Genomic DNA, 19922 nt, shown 5'->3' on the forward strand with positions numbered 1-19922 from the left:
ACTGATCACCACTGTTTGCTGGAAATAATAACAGACAGTAAACACTCTTACAAGATGGACAAAGTAAATACGCGTGCGAGGGCAATTTATCCTCCTCTGAATGTGTTCATTTAGTCTGCCGGGTTTGGTCGCGTGGGCCTCTGCTCCTCGGGCAGTTGGCCTCCGCTCCCACACCTTCACGATGCACTGGCCTATCGATGCAGATGCAGGATCGAAGTAACAGAAAACTGCAGGGTTTAAATTAAAGCTCACAAATTTGTTTTCTGTCTCCTTTCTCTCGCTTCCCCTGTTATTGTCTCTGGCAGATGGACCCAGTGCAGAAGGCCGTGATCAACCACACCTTTGGAGTTCCGCTGGTCAAGACAAAGCGGCCAGTCATCTCCTGTAACGTCTGCCAGATCCGCTTCAACTCAGAGGTACAGAACGTACTTCTGTCTCTCCCGCCATCCCTGGCGATGTCTCCTTTTCTCACATCGCTATGAATCTGTTGTGTCTCGCTGTTTGTCTTCGAGTGCCTTTCACCTCATACCCACTTTCTTCAGGAATGTGTTTGGAGGGCCTTCGGTTGTGTTTGCTCACCCGAGAGCGGATATTGATACAGATGATGTAGTTCATTTGTTGGTGCTTTGTTTTGGCAGTTGTGACCCTGTTGGAATGTAATTTATTTCAAAATCATGTCGAGTTAGTTGGAGCAATAACTTCTGCTGCAGAAGCAGAAAAGGAGAAGTAGGTGTTTTGCCTGTTTTTTTCAAGAAGGTTTTCTTTGGCCCGTCAGCACAAGCACAGCTTGATTAAGATCTTTAACTTGTGGAAAGTTTATTTCGTATGTCATGAAGTAAGAATTGCAGACATTTTTTTGCCTTTGTTATCCTCTGTCCATGCATCTGGCGTAGTTTGTGTTTCAACTCATTAATGGCAGCTTAATGAAAATTCATACCCACGAGCAACTTGCACACACGGCTGATGACAAATGAATGAAAACAAAAACATTTTATGTGTAGCCGTGCCAACTCATTGTCAGTGTTTACTTCTTCTCTAGGTTAATGGGAAAGATACTTGACAACATCAGCGCCAAATGTCATGTGTGCAGTGTATAATTTGGCTGTGATTTCCCATACCAGGGCGTACATCCATCCACAATACACAACCTCAGGGAGTGGTCCGCTGCTATATATACTCCCCAGGTCTGCAATCATGGTTTCCATGTGGTCATGGAGCTGCAAGGCTTTAATTTTGAGGCTTCTCTTTGCAGTTCCCTGCTCTATATCCTCATATTCAACAGGAAACAAGTTACTCAGAGATGTTTATACGATAAAATACTTTGAGACCTCGGCTCGCAAACAGCGTCCTGTTTAGTACGGACGTCCTGATGGATAAAGTCAGGATATAGTGTAAATCCTTACAATAGCAGTACAGCAAATCCTTTTAAGTACTTTAATGTGTAAGTAAATCAGTAAAATATTGGTTTAATGATAACAGGTACAAGGAAAAGACTTAATTTAAAGTTAATAAATTATGTTCCAAGTGAATCAGATACTACAGAGACAGCTTTGTTTTTGGCTTCATGCGAAGCTTAAAAATAAACACGAAGATACGACACAAGGCAGAGTGTTTCTGTTTTAAACAGTCTGATGTTAAGCAGTGCCAGCTGTTTAACATCTGAATATGATATATACATTTTTACAGTCTACACATATCAGAAATATTTATCATTAAATGTGACAATCTGCTCTATTCCCGCTGTAATCGTTGCGTGTCCCCTCGACTGAAGCTTCCCCTGAATCAGAACTTCAGACAAAAAGCATATGTCAAGTCGCAAAGATGTTTTTCCCTCCTGCATCACTAATTCGTGACTCCAGAATGCAAAGAGATCCAGCCACCTATACGTAGCTTGAAGCTAATGGAGACTGATCACTAACAACAACAAAACCATCCAAAAACATCCTCTTTAGTATGGATGTCCTGATGGATAAAGTCAGGATCACAAATTCTCAAACCATCATCCAGTATAATCCATATTAATCTGCAATAAACCTTTTAGTTCTCTTGTTGTTGTTGTTGTTGTTGCTGTAGCTGTTGTTAGCCATCGGCTTTAGCTTCACACTAAATATACATGGCTAGCTCTTTCTGGATTCTGGAGGAAGTGACACATTTGTGAAAAAAACAGATCTACGGACTGACTGACTGTCTTTGGCGTATCCTTCACTCAGTGTGTGATTTTTTTTTGGGCTATATCAATAAAATTGGACTTGACACGATTTGACTCGTTAATTAGCCCACACTTCAACTCTTGTAAGATTATTTCTGTCTCTCTCTCTCTCTGACATGACCCAGAAAGTGATGTCTTGTCCTCACTGTGTCACTGACACTACAAATCATTAGGCAAGTGACTCAAGAAATAAGTACTTCATTAGCACTTCATGAGCGCTTGGTGTTCCCAGTGAAGCACATGTTTTTTTCTGCATGTGTGACATTTCAGAATCAGTGACACCCAAAGTGCTGACTTCTACTTGGGCTCCTGACAGATAAAAGACACAGGGAGACGCATATATGCATATATAAGGGTGCATGCCGCCTCTGAACTGCGATATGCAGTGCTGCAGCACCTCTCTGCTGTCACTGTAACTTTCACTGTCAGTGTAAACAAGCTCGAGAACACGCTGCAGTGTGTCAGCTGTGTCAAAGCTGCAGCTGGCTGTTAACAGTTTGTGCTGTCCTACCAAGCTTGGACGGATTAAAACTGTCCTCCATGTTGCCACAGAATGTCTTCCCGGACACACTCTTTTACAAATGAGGATGAATATTTCATGGATGAACATATTAAAGTGGAAAACACTTTGAAGAATCCTACTGTGATTTTCCCATGCTTTCTTTTAGATCATCCTCAGTCAGTCAGAGAAAACAGCTTATTTTGCCCTTTATGTTGACATTTCTCTGTCTTTATCTACCATCTGAGAGTTGATTGGGTTGCTGCGGTCAAAGAGGCGATGGAAGCAGACGATGTAATGTTTTGATCAATGTGTGTGTGCGTCTTCAAAGGATTCTGTTTAGCCTCCCTGCTCCTGCCCCGTGCTCCCCTCATTTCACGCATCATTTTGCCATCATTCATTCGTCCCATTTGATGTTTCTCTCTCTGTCGCTGCCTGTCTCGCTCTCAGTAACCTTCTTCCTCTCTTTCTGTCTGTCTCCCGCTCTCATGCTGCATTATTTCCAGTGTGGAAATGCCTTAAAATTGCCTGCCACTACTTATTACAAAATGCATTCGTCAAGGACATGGATTAGTTTCTTGCTATGACAGCCCCAATGCATCTTGGGAAAGAAGCAGCGAGGAGACGTTGAGGGGAAGAATTAGAGGACAGGATGGGGGGGGGGGGGGTTTGCACCCCAATGTCCCTGCATCGTGTGGTGGTGTGAGGTGCTAAATGGAAGTTTATGCAGGATAACCTTGGTGGTGTGCTGCATTAGTGACATCACAGCTCTGTTTCGCTGCATTGACCAGCGTCACAGCTGCTGCAGCAGAACTACGTTGATAAGCATTATTTTCTCCCGCTTCCTCTATCCTTCTCTCCCCCCTCTCCATCTCTTGGTTTCCGGTTTTGTTTATTGCCCCATTCTTTCACTTATTTTGTTTAACTTTACACTTCCTCTCCATTTTTCTTTCTCTTTGTCTCATCAAGAGCTGCAGCTGTAGCTATTCTGTAACCTCACAGCTTCCCAATCAGACTGACAGTCATGCTGGGAAGCTCTGGCTCAGTTTGAACCCCCTGCATAATGAAACACTGCCATAACAGCGGATGTCGTGCAGCTTGTTCTCCCTCTTCCTATTTCTGTCGCTTTTATAATATTCCCATTCTCAATCCTGCTCTCCATGTTTCCTTGTCTCGTTGCTTGTTCATATCATCCTTCTTTTTTTTCTCCCGTCCAAGCAGGACCTCACACTCACAGTCGATCCACCTTTCTATCTCCCCTCGTATCCTCGTCTGTTGCAAGCGGCTACCTTGAACTGGAAGCTTTGCTCGAGCAGCTCCTTAAGACTGCTCTGGCCGGGCAGCGGGATTTACCACAAACATATGATCTTCTAAATCACGGCAGCTGCTGCTCCCAGTTTACTTCTGCATGCCATACAGCAAACATACACAACTCGACTCACAAACATAACTCTCTGCTCCCCGTCTTCTGTGCCGAGCCGGTCTATCCCTGTGCTAAGCCAGTGGACACTGTGATGTCCTACGTGTCACTCAAACTCTCTGAGCCTTTCAGCGCCCGTGGCAGCTGTCAGCCACTCTTGTCTCTCCCTGGCAGCGTACTGTAATCCAGCCACTTAATAATCATCCTCATCATTGGCCCCTTGATGCTAATATCGCTTGCCTAACACAACACATGGCAAAGCACATCTGCTCACTCATCGTGCTTGTGATTGCAGGCAGCTCATTCCAGTGCGGCGCTGACATTGTGTGAATGTATCTGGAAGGACCTGGTTTTTAATTGAGGGACACTTGAACCACATCAGAGAGGAGATAAAGACAAAGCAAACGGTTGGAAAAACACATGAACAGCTCTGTTTTGCCTCCTATGATGAAGCTACTGGTGACAGTTCTGCAACCCTGCATCTCATCTGCCATGTTGCACCAGACTCGCATACGCCTGTGCATGTAAACATAGTGGAGAAAGACTCCCCCGATGTCCTGGGAGTCAGTTGATGAATGATTCACCTCACTTGTTTACTCTCTGAACAGACACATTAGCTTGTAGCTAGCCTTTGAACAGAAGATTAGGAACACTGTAATAAATCTCTGCACCATTTTTTTCCTCTGCAGGAATGCAGGGTGATCTTCACTCCCTGAAAATCTCCAGCTCGCGTCCCTATTTAATCTTTATAGTGACATATAACTGAGTATTTGCAGGCTGGAAGCATATATTTTTAGATTGTGACAACTTCTACGTGCAAGTGATTAAGTATGCAAGGACAAAAGTTTGAGCTACTCAAGGCCAGCGCAGTAGGAGAGCCAGCTGCCCATTGTTAATATGTACTGTAATAACATGCATGCTAGGAGCCATAGAAGAGTCAGGTTGGGGTGCCTGGGGCCCTCGGATAACATGGCATCCCACTGACCTCCAGTTCAACTTTGCTTGGCATGTCAGAGTGACTGTAGTAATGAAAGCTGGAGCCAAGTACTGTCAGAGTGTATGCACAAGTTTAGACTGCAGAGGATGACTGTCAAAACTTTGAGCTGAGCAGTTATGTCAAGGCAAACAGATGTAGCTGTCTGAGAGGGTTGCAGCATAATGAACAGTCAATTGGAGAACCTAACTGGGAAAGATGTAAGATGACCCAGGAACAAGGGTGACAGGCGGGGCTCAGATGACTCCAGCGCTGCATTGTCGTATGTTTTTGTTCCCATGTTGGTAATCCATCCGTCCACCCGCCCTCCGTAGATCTGCCTGCTGTCTCTGACTCAGTCCCCCCAGAAGATTGAATAACATGCGATCATGATGGTGTTTGTCTGTGCTCTCGCATGTGTGGATGTCACCATATCTAATCTATTCAACAATGTTTTATTCACATGCTTGCGTCCGTGTTCACTTGCCACTTACACGTGCTCTCTTCGCCTTGTTCTTCTACAGAGCCAAGCAGAGGCCCACTACAAAGGAAACCGGCACGCCAGGAGAGTCAAAGGCATCGAGACCTCAAAGAGTCGTCCTCAAGAGGGGGACAAGCCCCAGACTGTGACCCCCACCCCTTCCCCATCTTCACCAGGAGCCCCCGGCACCGCCCCGGACAGTGAGCCCAGCAAACCAGGTGAGAGAGAAGAAACAGAGGAAAGTACAGAGGGCAAAAAAAAAAAAAGAATAGATGAAGAGTTTGTATGTTTGAACTCATCGTTGCTCTGCAGGATATTCACAGGCTTATTATTTTTGCTAGAGGATGAATTGTAAAATAGTGTACCAGACAACAGTGATCACTGACAGCGGCATTACAAGGAAGAAAAAAACACATTTAATTCAAAACAGCCGTTTGGGTTGTGAATTTTAATCATTCAAATAAAAATCTAGATCATTCCATCATCATGTTCCAGCTCCAGCAGACCCTCACTGTTAGGTTGATGAAAGATTTGATGTAAAAGTTCAAGAACAGTGCAGGGACAAGAGGCACTATATGTAAAAAAACAAATGACATTTGATGGCCCCCTGTTTGACCAATATATGTGTTTGGGAAATGCAATGTCTTGGTTTTAGTTTCCTGAGATCAGCGTTCATGGACAGTCAGACATTCCTCCTGTGCCTCTTAGGGTCATGGACCAAAACCCTTCACGCTTCGAATGTTAGATTGGGTAAAAGAGGAGAAATTTGCCAACATTTTGGCCAATAAATGTGTGTGAAAATTGAAAATTATTGCCGTTAATACAAGTGTAACTGATCTTTTTGAGAAAAGCTCTATTTTGTCCCACTCTGGAAGTGATGTCACCCCTCGCGCCTCTCGGAACACTCCATCAACTTAATGCTCTTTCTCGCCATGTTAGTAAAAATGTGTAATTTGTATTTGCCCCGTGATTCATCTGACCCAAATTAGAACGGGCTCTTCCTTGGCCTGTGCTTCACCCCTCCACCAAGTTAAGTTTCATTCCATTGCACTGGACATATGAGACCAGAAATTGAACTGAGCCGTTACTTCAAAGCTGGTTACAAGTCAGTCTGGAAGTAGCTACAGTTCAGTGCCTGATGAAAACAGCAGGATGATGCTGACGCAATTTTCTTATACCGTCAAAACATTCTATATATTCTCACACCCACACTGATGAATCCACCTCCTATCAGGTATTCTAACAGGGAGGAAATATTTACAACTGGAATGTCATACATTTCCTTTTGTTTTCACTCAGAACATGAGAGGGAATCACCTTGGGTTCATGTTGTTCTCTGGCAACTATACTATTTATATATAAATGTCAAGTCGAGGCATCAGTGAAAGACCCTCACTGTTATTCAGCCCAACTACAGCCATTCTTTATTCAGCTTTGCGATTTAATTTGACGTTTGGACTGTGAGCAGGTGAGCTGGCCCACACGTGGCGCGGCGACATGGCGGCTTCTTGGCATCTCTTCAAGGGATCCCTGCGGTGGGCATATGTTTGTCTGTCTCTGCATCATGAGTTATGATTGAGAATAGCAACGTCATTTACCAGAGTCAAAATAGACCGTGTCATCCAAGCCCATGTCGATGTGACAAGTGCTAAGACTGCTTAGAAAAATAAATAATGACACCACTGTGAAAGATGATGGATGGAAATCCAAGCCAGCGTCTGAATGGACAGAGACGGTACAGCTGATCTAACGTTAATCAGCAATAATTCTCTGCTGGCAGATACAAGGGCATCGCACGCTCTTTCTGCAGCAGTATACTTTAGTCTCTTTGCTGTTTTCTCTGAGTTACTTCATCTATTGCTCTGTATTCAGAGTATCAAGAGTTCATTGTTAAAGCATGAAATATTCATGTGATTTATTTGAATTTATCAGTTGTAAGAAGAAGTCTTTTATTCTGCAAGTGAACTCTTCTCCTCAAGCTTTAACTGGAAGGCTGGGTGCTGTGTCCCTCTGTCCTTCTCCTCTGAACTCCCAGAATTTTCCATTCCCTCAGTGTCACCACTCTGTCCTTGGAACAAATATGAGACAATGAATACACCAGCCATGTTGTGGTGACATTTGCAAAGGATTCAGTAGCGACTGTTTACCAGACATTTCCACCATATTGACCGGAGGTCGCTGCGCAAACACAGTGAATGAAAAGATGACACTGTGGTCGAGTATAAAGCCAGAATGTTGTAAGGTCCCTGACTGAGGAGCTTTTACTGTCTTTTACTGTCTTCAGCCATATGACCACTGGAGAAAATCACCAGATTACGAGACCATCAGCTCTCATCATCAAGCCTGTTGTGATGATCTGAAAATGGTAGCATGTGAAAGAATGCATCTCTCGTGACCCTGGATCCTCAGCTCATCCTGGTTCGCCTGCCTGCTTGTGTGTGTGTGTGTGTGTGTGTGTGTGTGTGTGTGTGTGTGTGTGTGTGTGTGTGTGTGTGTCCTCGGTGTGATCTTCCTGTCCCACTGCTTCACAGTTGGGGGACAGTTCCAGGGGGCCGTCAGCTGCACGCGGCCTCCAAGCAGCGTCTGGAGGACGGACACAGTGGTTGTGGCTGTCTAGTTTGAGGCGGGTCACTCTGGGGCAGTTATTCTGAAACTGACAAAGGCACATTGCGCTGCACAAATGATGAATGCACACACTTGTACACACATGCATAAACAATGTGGTCAGCAGCACAAAGACGGAGAGATGAAGGCAATATTTCCCACAGAGCAAAAATCCCATTGTTTGTTGATCTACAGCACTTGTTTTTGGGGTTTTTTTTCCCTGTGAATGGCCTGTTTGTTAGAGGTTTGTGAGATTTTATGCATTTCACAGACATTCAGATATGATGGAGTCACACCTAGCAGTGGTACGATGACCTTCTCTTTATGATGCATAATTTCTTGTTCACATGTCAAATACATCCAGCAGAGATAAACAAGACAGATTTAGACTTCATTGGGTTAAAGCAGGGAAAGGTCACTTGTGGTGAGCAGTGAATGCTGCTGCTTCCCAAGTTTCCCAACAGGGGTTTCTAGTTCGCACCCCCCACACCCAAAGTTGAGGCTCTTGACTTGGGGGGGTCTGGTGAGCTCAGGGTTCAGCTTAGCCAGTGGATGATGGAGAGGCAGCTGTTTACTCAGAGGGAGAAAAACTCAGCTTCTTTCCTGCTCCTCCTTCTCTTCTGCTCTTCTTTGTCCCTCTGCTGTCTGATACTCCCACTCTAATGAAGGGCCCAGTTAAAACCGCCTTCCACGCACTCTTCACACACACACACACACACACACACACACACACACACACACACACACACACACACACACACACACACACACACACACACTCACCCAAGGTCAATTAAACAGATGACTTTCACGTGAAGGCTAGGGTTGCATGACTATGAGGCGACTGTAGTATTGAGTTACAGACTAGATATGCTTTTCATGCTCTGTCTGCATTTGTTGTTGATCTTGGAAATAGAAATCGTTCGCCCTCTGTGATTGCAGACTGTGAGTGATTTGACAAATTCACTCAAGGAATTATCAGCAAAACCTTCTGAAAATATCGCTCACATGCCTGCGCAGGTTTGACTCAAAGTTGGGATGCAGGCCAGACGGAGGAAAAGGTACCCGACTGAATAATGAATGAAGCGAGGTTCTGGTGAGGCCAGCATTGGTTTACGTAGCTCATTAATCATTAAGAATTCAGCTTGAGGGCGGTTTCTTAACCCCGATAACTTGCAACCCCCCCCCCACACACACACACACACACACACCCAGCCATAAACCTGCTTCAGTTCACTGACAGTATGTAAACCTCTCCATGGTTGAAATGGCTTAGACTTCATTTAAAGGAACAAAGCCTGATTGATGCAATGCAATGACTGTTTTTTTTTCATGATGAAAAGCTCACTCATTGGATTCCTAATTAACGCGACGAGCTCACATTTATCGTATACACAATTCTGTACATTTGTATTAATTTGACAGTTGTGTATTTCTGCGTTTCCAATAATCTCAAACAGAATCGAGATCATTTTGCATTTGAGTGGCGACAACATCTGTTCACTCTGAACTGAACAATGGCAGTTCTTTTTGTCTCTATTAAATAAGTCTATATTAAATCATATAACTTTATCAACAAAATGTCTCCCCATGGACTGCATATTATACATAGCTTTAATTTCCGGGAGTGGATCAGACGTACCAGACGAGTGTAAAGCATCTGGACTGAGTTATCTCCCTCGGACCCCTCCTAGTGCATAATGCCTTCTTGTGTTTGGCTATGAGGCCGGCTAGCAGGAAGGGAGGTCAGCTGAAGCACTGATCAGTGTTTAATCAGACTTACAGAACATCTGTAGTTTCTTAAGTATCAAGTTACAGATTCTCTGGGAAAGCAGGGAAAAGTAGCTTCTCTGAAAATGTCAAATATAAAGTTTTTTTTTTACTGTCTGCATTTGAGCCACTGGGTGTGACAAAAGTGACCTCTGAGATGAAAGACTGCTAAGACAGAGCTGCTGGGAAGGCAAAGACCCCCGAGGATCCAGCCTCTATCTGACCTTGGAGGGGCCGTGTGGGAGACATTCACTGGAGTTTGAGGTGAAACGGGATGGGATGGTTTGATATAGTGCAGGACTCCAGGTCATCATGAATGCAGAAATCCTGAATTGCGATTTGACCAACCAACCCCTGTCCTCCTGACTGGCCTTTAACTCAAACCACATGTTATGATCCTATGGAAGTGAGTTCATGTGGATGCGTATGTGCTTGTGTGGGCATACTTAAACAGTATTGCATAACAACTCGAGCCTCTCTATCATTCTAACTTCCTGCACTTGCTGGTGTGCAACATAACCAGCTCTGTCAGTGTTTGTCACAAAGCGCTCCAGACCCTTCGCTTTGATCCAGGCCTGGTGTTTGAACCCATCTCGGTTGCTATCACACGCAAGCATCTGACAATGAGGAGAATCAAGTGAACTTCTAGTCCCAATTATGTGGTGCGCATCTGCATACAAAGAGATATGCAAGAGGTGTGAGGGATTTGCTGAACGAAGGGAATGTGTGTGGGAAAAGAGCCACATGTCAGCAGGAAGTGTGGCACCTATAGAAGAAAAGAGAGCATGCCTTTAGAAGCCTGGTGGAGGCTTGACATGATGCTAGTGCACTCCTAAAAGACACACACACTGACAGTAGACCGAGCTCAAACAGTGGGCAATAAAAGCACACGCAGCATCCACGCATATTGTTTTATATGTCCTGTGATGGTAATTATAGCAGGAAAGTATAACGTGAAATACATCGTTTGTCACCACCACTTGAGGCTTAAAATCCTCCATTCTGTAGGTTCCTGCATGACAGGACAGGTTGCTCGCTACTGAAACGAGGTTAGAGGGTTGAGGGCGTCACACCAGTGACAGTGAATAATATTCATTTTTGCTTTCTTTTTAATGGAACATCTGTTTGACAAAGTCTGCAGCCAACAGAGCTCTGCAACTGGAAGCTTCCATGGAAAGAGAGGGAATTTTGATCTTGGAGAGCAGCAGAATGGAAAGCACTCACAATGACATTTTCATCAGACGTGATGAAATGGAGAGCAAACCTGGAGTTACTATGTACACGTGCGCAACCCATCCTATTGTAGAGAAGATATATTTATATCACCCCCCAGTCCCACCCCCCACATGCACTCATGGCTTGGTCACGTGCCAAAATGACACATCCTCTGGGAGTCTGTAAAAGGAACTTGAGAAGTTAAGGTCAATATTTGTTTTCTTCCCAGAAATACCCCATATTATCCTGTTAATACTGTAATCTAGCGGGACTTTTCCATGGCACTACATCCTGTGGAGTTTGGAGAGGGGCCTGATAGTGGGGGGAGCTGAGGATCCCACCCAAATTTAGGGTGTCTTTATTCAGACAACACCCATTACTTTGTGAATACCAAAGTCATGGCGTATGCGAGGGACTGATCAGAAACATGTGTGTGTGTGCGTTCATCATCCCCATACATTCACACACACTCACCCACACACCAAACAATAAGACATTAGAGGAACGGAAGGGGGAGGGGGCCGAGGGAGATCACGAGGGATGTTTTCACGAATTGCCCTGTAACACAAGTATGTGCCATTCTGCTTCAATCCAGCCAAAAACAACAGGTGTGGAAAATAACCCAAAGATTTCACAGGCTGCAGTATCTGCTCCCTATTTCTTCCTCTGGAAACGTTTAAATAATATGAGACCACATCAGATAAAGGCTGCAGCCCTCCAAAAGGCCTGGAAGCATATGAAACACTCAGAGAAAAGAAGGCCGCCTCCTCTCTCCTTTTATGTGTAACTCCAGTTAAATGGAACCTTTGTAAAACAATTAGGGCCACTTCTGCCTGCGAGTGTTGGTCTGCATGGCCAGACCATTCCTCACATTCAAGTGGAAGTGGTTGGCTTCGAGTTTTGACTTTAGAGTTACTTTCTGAAGGACTTCGCCTCACCACATTTTAAAGACAGCGAAGTCCCTTGTAAAAGTCTTTATTGTTTGAATACTTTGAACTGCATTAGTTGATTTTTACTCTGCTGCATTCAACAGTTGTTTAAATCCATCCTGTTTTCTTCTCTCTTTGCAGATGAATCACGGCCTCTGTCGCAGTTAAACGGGCCCCTACTAGCCCCTGGACCTCTTCCCCCTTTGACCAACCCGCCTACCCCTCCCATGGACTCCTCTGTGTCCCCAGTGTGCCCTCTCCTACCCACCCCTACTCCTCAACCGATCCCCGCGTCCTCATCCTCCCCAAGCTGCAGCAGTGGTAGCACCAACTCAGAGCAGCCCGGATCTGTGCCCCTGGTTTCAGGAGTCGCCGGCCCCCCGGTCTCCAGCAGCCCGTCCAACCCAGAGACAGAGGAGGACAAAGCTAAGAAGCTGCTCTACTGCTCACTGTGCAAGGTGGCTGTCAATTCTTTGTCACAGCTGGAGGCCCACAACAAAGGTGAGTCCGACACGTTAGCTTTGCTGCAGAACTTCTCCCCCTCACCTCATACCAGTAGGACGTCATCGTCCCTGGAGTCGCTCTGACGATGGAAGAGTCCATGTGTCGCGTTGTCCTTTAAACCATTGTTAAAACCCTTGTGCTGGAATCAAGCAGAGTCTAGCAAGCGACGGTGAAATGAATATATTATTTTGTTTATTTATTACTCTTCCAAGGTATTTAAAAGTTGAATATAATACACGGCATCCAGTTGGTAGTTTTGTTGATTGTGTATCAATCAGCATTTATATTCTATTATAATGATGAAATAATAGCTGAGGTAAGAGTTGGAGGAATTCTGAATGTTGTCTCGTAAAGTCCAACATTGAAACTGTCTTGAATGTGTTAATAATAAAAAAAAATACATCATGTACCTCAGCTTCGGCTACTTACAGCTGAACACAAACATTCGAGGGCGATCTGTCCGCAGTGTGAGAGCTGCTGTATTTGTCTGTGAAACTGATGAAACAGAAGCAGAAGAACACTGCTAACCGATCGGTTTGTCCCAGACAGCCAGGACCTCTGTAACCGTGCACTCGCGTCCTGGTTTCAGGAGCTCTCCTAAGATGTCTGACCTGCTGCTCTCTTCCGCTGCCAGCCCTCATCCCGCTTTCTTCACTCACATAAGATATAATAATTTAAAAGACACACTCAGCACTGACATGTTCATATTTTGTCTGGTCTTTGCAGCATAAAATCACTTCCTCCTAGCCTGAGGTCTTCCACTTCAAAAACTGTCACTTACTCACTGCACAAGGCGTTTAAATGGGGAAATAAAATAATAATAGAAGGTTATTTGGCTGAGCAGTGAGTGCATTATAATTCAACAAAACAACACTTTCTCAGGGCTCCAAGTGCTCTTAATGTGCCCACTGCCTGCTTAAATCCCTCCTGCCTCACTAACTCAGCTCCCCCCGCGACCTCATTTTCCCTGCAAGAACTGTTTGTATCTGCTCAGTTTTGGCATTTTTCACTCTCATGCGTTTACGTTCATGTGCTGCACACCAAGGAAACTCAACACAGCTCAGGGTGAGGGTCTGACTCCACGCGAGTGTAACTGTGTCCCACCTGACTTGAGTTATGCTCAGTGTAAGCAGCTCGGCCAGTCACGAAAGTGGCCAACAAATACCTCTTGATGTTGCATAATATTTGAATCAATAAAAGTGTCATCCCTGACACCGTTCTAGTTAGGATGAATTTTGGAAGTGTGTCGAGAATCATATTTTATTCGCGCTCTGAGTTATTGATGTTCCCTCTCATACTTAACAACAATAAATTTGTCTTACATCTGTCTACCAGCACATTTATGGTGTACATGAGATCAGACTCAGTACTATTTAGATCTAAGCTTGATCCCAGGTCACAGCCTACTGTCAGTTCATTGGCTCTGAAGTTCAACCCCAGAATTACTCAGAGTTGTTGAAATGCAATGAGGAAAATGATCTGGAAGCAATCACGCTCCCTCATTCTCAAAAACAATGCTCATGCATGTTAGCAGGCTCCAAAAATAAAGGCATATGTTGCGCAGACATGAACGACATGCGTGGCAGGGAACCGACAGCCAAAAATGAGAGGAACGGTGGGTATGTGACAGTCAACATTTATGCAACCGTTCTCTCTCGACTCTTTGCCGACGTTTGTGTTTTCTGATGTCTGCCTCGGTGTTGTTTTACACTATGAGTCAACCTTACAGAAACAAAAAAAAACACTGAGCCATTTATTGTCAGACCAAAATAGAAGAAAGGAAAAAAAGAGACAACCCAAGCGGACAATTTTTGGCGACGAGCAAATTCAGCTATTCCAGCCCCCTTCCCCCCAGCAGAGCCCACAGCCTCCATGTTCCTAAGCCCCGCCCCCATCATGGCTCTGTAACCTTAGCTCGGTTCAAAAGCATTTTTGGAGAGAGATTCTAAAGTCGGAGCCAGTGACAGTGGGATGCTGTGCTTTAAGACTCCAGAGGCAAGGAGGCTTGGGGTCGGTGAGAAAGCGTGACTAAAATCTCTCAGCCAAGAGCACATTTAGAAAGGATTTAATGAGAAACTGTACTGACACACTTTTTTTGGAGCATTTGAAAGAAAAAGCAACACGCAGGAGCACCTGTCTACTGCAAATGCAGCTACATGGAGATGTAATTTTGGACATAAAGGCACTGCAAACGTGCACCCCACAGTTTAGAATGCACATGTAGCAGGTGGACAGCTTTAAATATTAGCATCTGGTTATCATTTCTTGTCAAATCTGGAGAACATTATCCATTAACTGTCTTATGACCTGTTATTGTGCTGTGTCTAAGAAAGGCTCTTACAACTGTAGCTGTGTGTGTGTGTTCATAAAGGTTGTCATCAGAACTAACACGAGACACCCGCCTAATGAAACTTGTCTCTATTTTTAATGGCTCCCCACCTGGTTTTTCAACCAGAAACATCTACTGTGATACAGCCTGAAATATTTATGTGCTCCTATTTTGAGAAAGCCTTCTGCTGCACCTGGAACCGGATTGAGGAAATATTGTTAATTTACCACACGGATGTTATCATAAGCAAAAAAAAAAAAAAAAGTGAATTTCTTTACATTTACGCTCAAGTTATTACAGTTACTTATTATTCTTTATATCAAGGTCACAGTGAGGGTCACGTATGCTGATATATTTATCACTTCATAGTCCCTGAGACAACCCCCCCCCCCAGCCAAATTAAACGTCATCAATCATTTATTATAATTTTGTCATTTAAGAGCCAGTGGAGTTCATCAAGATCAGCTGCTGCACAGCTGTCTGACTGCAGCCCTCTAGTGGAGAAAAGTTAGTACTTCAACTTTAGAGATTTGAAGGCTGTGTGTGTACAATCTAGCACAGGTTATGTGGTGACGTATTCCTGATCGAGGCTGCAATGTTATGTTTCTTTTATCCTGTGTGGTCTTTTTTTTTTTTTGTCTGTGTTTCTGTTTCTGCTTTGAGCACAAGAGAGATGCTGCTGTCCAGACATTTTATACAAGCAGCATGACTCAGCTACACTGACGTTCTGTTGTATTAGCCTCTAAAAATACTGCAGTTTCATCCTGAGTAACATTGTTGACCTGTTGTGTGTGTGTGTGTGTGTGTGTGTGCGCATCTGCTCGCAGGTACCAAACACAAAACTATCTTGGAGGCACGAAGTGGGCTGGGCCCCATTAAGGCGTATCCTCGCCTCGGCCCTAAGCCCACCGGGGAGCAGGGAGGAGGGCCGGTGGACCCTAACACTCAGGAACGAACCTTCCACTGTGAGATCTGCAATGTGCGGGTCAATTCCGAACTGCAACTCAAACAGGTAAGAGGAAGAAATGCCTGACTTTTTTTTTTCTGATGAGTTATGAATAAAATTACACACACACACACACACACACACACACACACACACACACACACACACACACACACACACACACACACACACACACACACGCGCTTGTCCAGGATCTGATATTTCTGATCTGTGTCTTTCTTTAAGTGGCCATAAGAAGTTCTCTGTTTAATGTAATGAGAAACGTTTTTACTTAAAGTTCCTGTGTTCCTTCCTTTCAGCACATATCAAGTCGAAGGCACCGGGACGGCATGGCAGGCAAGCCTAACCCCCTCCTCAGCCGACACAAGAAGCACAGGGGAGCTGATCTGACGGTAACTCTCAAGCCTCTAAAACAGTCAGCAAGCCTGAGAAGAGCAGAGAGACCATGTTAGTTTAGGAGGTCTGTTGGGCCTTTGAGGTGCTGTAAGTGTTTGATTTGATCCCTAAAACAGCCCCTCAGCTGTTCTTGGTTGTGTCCCCGGCTGAACTCAACACCTCTGTATTATGATGGATCAAACGTGTCTGGAGAAGATGGGCCATATCTGTTTTCCCCACCACGTGTTGACCCTCTGGAGCTAATTACATCCCTCTCTCTCATCTTGTGTCTGTTTTTAGTCTTCATTGACCTTCTCCAAGGATCTCACCAAAGCTTTGGGTGCAGGGCTGTTGCCCAACCCCTTGGCTGTTGCTGCAGCAATGGCTGCCGCAGCTTCCTCAAACCCGCTGGCTCTCCGTGCAGCAGCTCCGGCACCACACCCGCACCATCACCTACTGCAAGGCCCGCCGCTCAGCCACGCCATCCTGAGACCCGCTCCCGGGCCCATCCGCACCACCCACGGGCCAATCCTCTTCTCTCCTTACTGACACATCTCCCTCTGACTCGGGCCAGTCAGGAGCTGCCACTCCAAAAGCACACTGTGAAGATTCAAACATGATCAACAAACAGCAAATACTAGGGAAAAAAATCCAACCATTCAAATACGTAACTGAGAAAAGCAAGGGATAGGAGCAGCGGAAAGGAGGAGAACTATACGCCTCTTATTTTTTTCCCTCTACCTGACACTGTCCCTCCATTTTAAAGACTTCAGAATGACCCACAGATGGATTGAGCAAAGGAGAGATATCCATTATGCGTTGAACTCCCCTGTACATCTCTTCCCCTCCCTGGTCCGTCTCCCCTGGACTGTGTCCCTGTCATGGTTGCCTAAATAGCTACAGAGGGAACACATGCAGACCTTTCTAGAAACATTAAACCACATGTAGTGTTACATAATTATCCTGGGCCAAGCTGGTTTTTGCCTGTCATCATGGCTCAGTGTGTCCTTCTCATCCTATGCACTTCAAAACCAAGACAATAACGTTGCGTCAGTAGGGTAGCTGCTTCAATCGGTCTTTGCTGTATGTGCCACATGTACCTGTGGTGGCCTCCATGGTACTGTACATGTCCCCTTCTGTGACAGAGGCCAGCGACTCTTCCTTTTGTGACACTAGGTCCTTACTAGATACAGCATGACTCGTGCTGACGGGCAGGTGGTAGGCGCATCTGACCGAGAGCAGGAAAGTGACTGTGGGGAATCACGCTGCCTTGTCATCTCCTGAGAGGGTGAGGTGAGAGGGGGGCTGGCATGGGTCAGTGAATGGATTGACCCAAGGCGGCATGCCGACACACACAGGCCAGAACAAATCTGTGTTTTAAAATAGATTGTACCAACAAAAATCACTACAGGGCACATCTGCCAACCTCCATTACAGTCAGAGAGCACCCTCAGTGAATGGGAGAGAGGTTAGGAGAAACAACACCAGTTACACTTTAGTACACGGAGTACACGGAGTACTGCACGGTCACTATCTGTAGCTTAGGGTGCATTTGATGGTGAGGTGCTGCTACTCATAGTTACAAGCAATACAGGTTTGAGGAGTCTTCCCCCGCAGCAGATCACCATCCTCACAGTCTTCATTTACAGTCTGTGAGGAAGTATGACATCGTTTCTGCATGCAGCCTCACAATACAGTCCTGCAGGGTCAGGCTTCTGCATCACTGGGTCGACCTCTTCCATCCCTACTCGGTCCTCCTCCCCCCCTCCTCTGCCTCCAAAGGGTCAGATGAGTCTATAGAAGGGGGCACATCAACACTGGCAACCATAGTGCTGAAAGGGAGCAAATTATAGAGTGAAAGATGAAAGCCAAATACATTATTAGAGAAATGATCTTGAGCTGGAGTGGCAGCCGAGCCAGAAGCCCAGCAAGGCGGCCCGGAGCGGCCAGCCCAAGGCATCTATCAGTACTTCCTGTCTTACAATTGAAAGCCATGAAACGCACCATGATTTGTTTCCTTTTACAAAGACTGGTGAGCACTTTGGGGGTTTTTTTGGTTTGTTTTTTTGTCGTTGTTGTCTAGACTGTTTGGTTTATATCACACATAAATAAGAGCAAAATCAAAAAAATAAAAAAAAAAACACAATGAAAATATTTTTGTAGGTAGAACATGAAGAGGCAAACAGGAAGAGGTGGCGTTATGGAAGCGTTGACTCAGACAGACTGACATACAGGGAGACCAACTGACTCTGCGGGGAGCCACAAAAGCTAGCAAAGCAGCAGCAGCTTGAAAAACAACTTGAACCTATATCACCCGTTCCTGAATGAGATGTACACTGTGCCCTTTCATTGAGAAGCAATGAGCTCTAATGTCTTACCTTTGTCTGAATATTGCAATGCAATGAGCAATTTTTTTTTTTGTCAGAGTGACTTGTTATCATTGTGACATGTTGTGACATGTTGTCTGGAGTCATACGTAAGGTGGGAACACGGCAGCTGACTGATGTTTCTGTTCTTCCATGAGGAGTACAAGACCTGGAAGTGTAGAGGAAGGGACAGCGAGAGATGGAGGTGTGTGTGGGCTTGGGGACCGGCCCTTCATATTAAAGGGCCCTTTTGCTATGGAAGTCTCTGCTTGGGGACAGGGTACAAAGCCAGGTATCAAGGGATTAAAGCGAGTTGTTCAACAGATTTTTGTTCTAGTTGGTTCTTTGTTGCTTCATCTTTTTTTTGTTTTTGTTTTTCTGTGCGTGAGAAATGTGTCACAGTGAAAATCTCGAGGAACATTATCAATGCCATTACTTAAAGAAGAAGCTGGCTTGTCGTCAGCTTCCACCGTTGTGCTCTTTTTTTTTGTTGCCGAGCGAAACCTTCTTTGCTGAGTTGTTTAGTGAGTGAGAAACTATTCCAGGTTCCGTGCTCTCCTTCCTGTTGGTGTGTGTACCATATGTATTTTAGTGTGTGTCGGGACCTGCTCTCTCCCCACCTCCCACCAATCAGAGACAGAGGCAACCTGGAGCGATCAAGTGGCCTACCAAACTAGTGGAAGCAAAAAACCTGCACGTCCTCCGTTTGGAGGGTTGTTGGGTTCCATCCCAGTCCGATCAAAGTGTTACACAATCCGGTCCCTGGTAGGTCAGTCAAGTAGCACCACCACAGATATGCTCATATTGTCCTGGATATGTTCATGCTGTGGTGACTCCCATTAATTCACCCTCATCATTCACACGGGAAATAAATGTTAGATTCCTATTTTCTGGGCAGGTATTTCATGTTAGCTGTGTTTAGGCTACTAGCCTTAGCCTTATTCGGCCCTCGGTCTCTCCCAGAGCAAAGAGAGAGAGAGATGGAGAGGCTATGGTGTAATTTTGTCTTGCCAATAAAGTTATTTTTGAATTTCATTGTCAGGGGGACAAAGAGTTTGTATGGTGAATTGTAGCAATACCTGACTCATTCTGGCTACTCTTGTTTATTGCAATAAGAAAATTAACAATAAATGTGTATGTGAGTAAAACATTATAAATGTAATTTAAATGAAAAAGAAACTTTATGGTAAATAATATTGGTATCAAGAGAAACCTTGGTGGAAAAAAAGTAAATGTCAATAAATCATTAAATGAAACAAATGCTTGTAGAGTTTTGTTTGA

At 44.9% G+C, this 19922-nt stretch overlaps 1 protein-coding gene across 5 annotated transcripts in view; it reads left to right on the top strand.

Moving 5' to 3' along the window:
* znf385a (zinc finger protein 385A) overlaps positions 1-19899 on the top strand; it is a 69229-nt gene extending 49330 nt beyond the window's left edge. For all 5 annotated transcript variants that reach the window (XM_086214766.1, XM_086214767.1, XM_086214769.1 and 2 more), the window contains 6 exons: positions 306-416; positions 5626-5800; positions 12242-12601; positions 15761-15945; positions 16200-16292; positions 16576-19899. In XM_086214766.1, the coding sequence (XP_086070892.1) occupies positions 306-416; positions 5626-5800; positions 12242-12601; positions 15761-15945; positions 16200-16292; positions 16576-16824 (1173 nt within the window). In that variant the 3' untranslated portion in view covers positions 16825-19899. The remainder of the gene's footprint in view (positions 1-305; positions 417-5625; positions 5801-12241; positions 12602-15760; positions 15946-16199; positions 16293-16575) is intronic.
* Positions 19900-19922: the final 23 nt, after the last annotated feature.

The sequence above is a fragment of the Aulostomus chinensis genome, chromosome 9 (assembly GCF_037954235.1).
Source record: "Aulostomus chinensis isolate RoL2024-O1b breed Wild chromosome 9, RoL_Achi_v1.0, whole genome shotgun sequence".
In the NCBI taxonomy this organism is placed as follows: domain Eukaryota; kingdom Metazoa; phylum Chordata; class Actinopteri; order Syngnathiformes; family Aulostomidae; genus Aulostomus; species Aulostomus chinensis.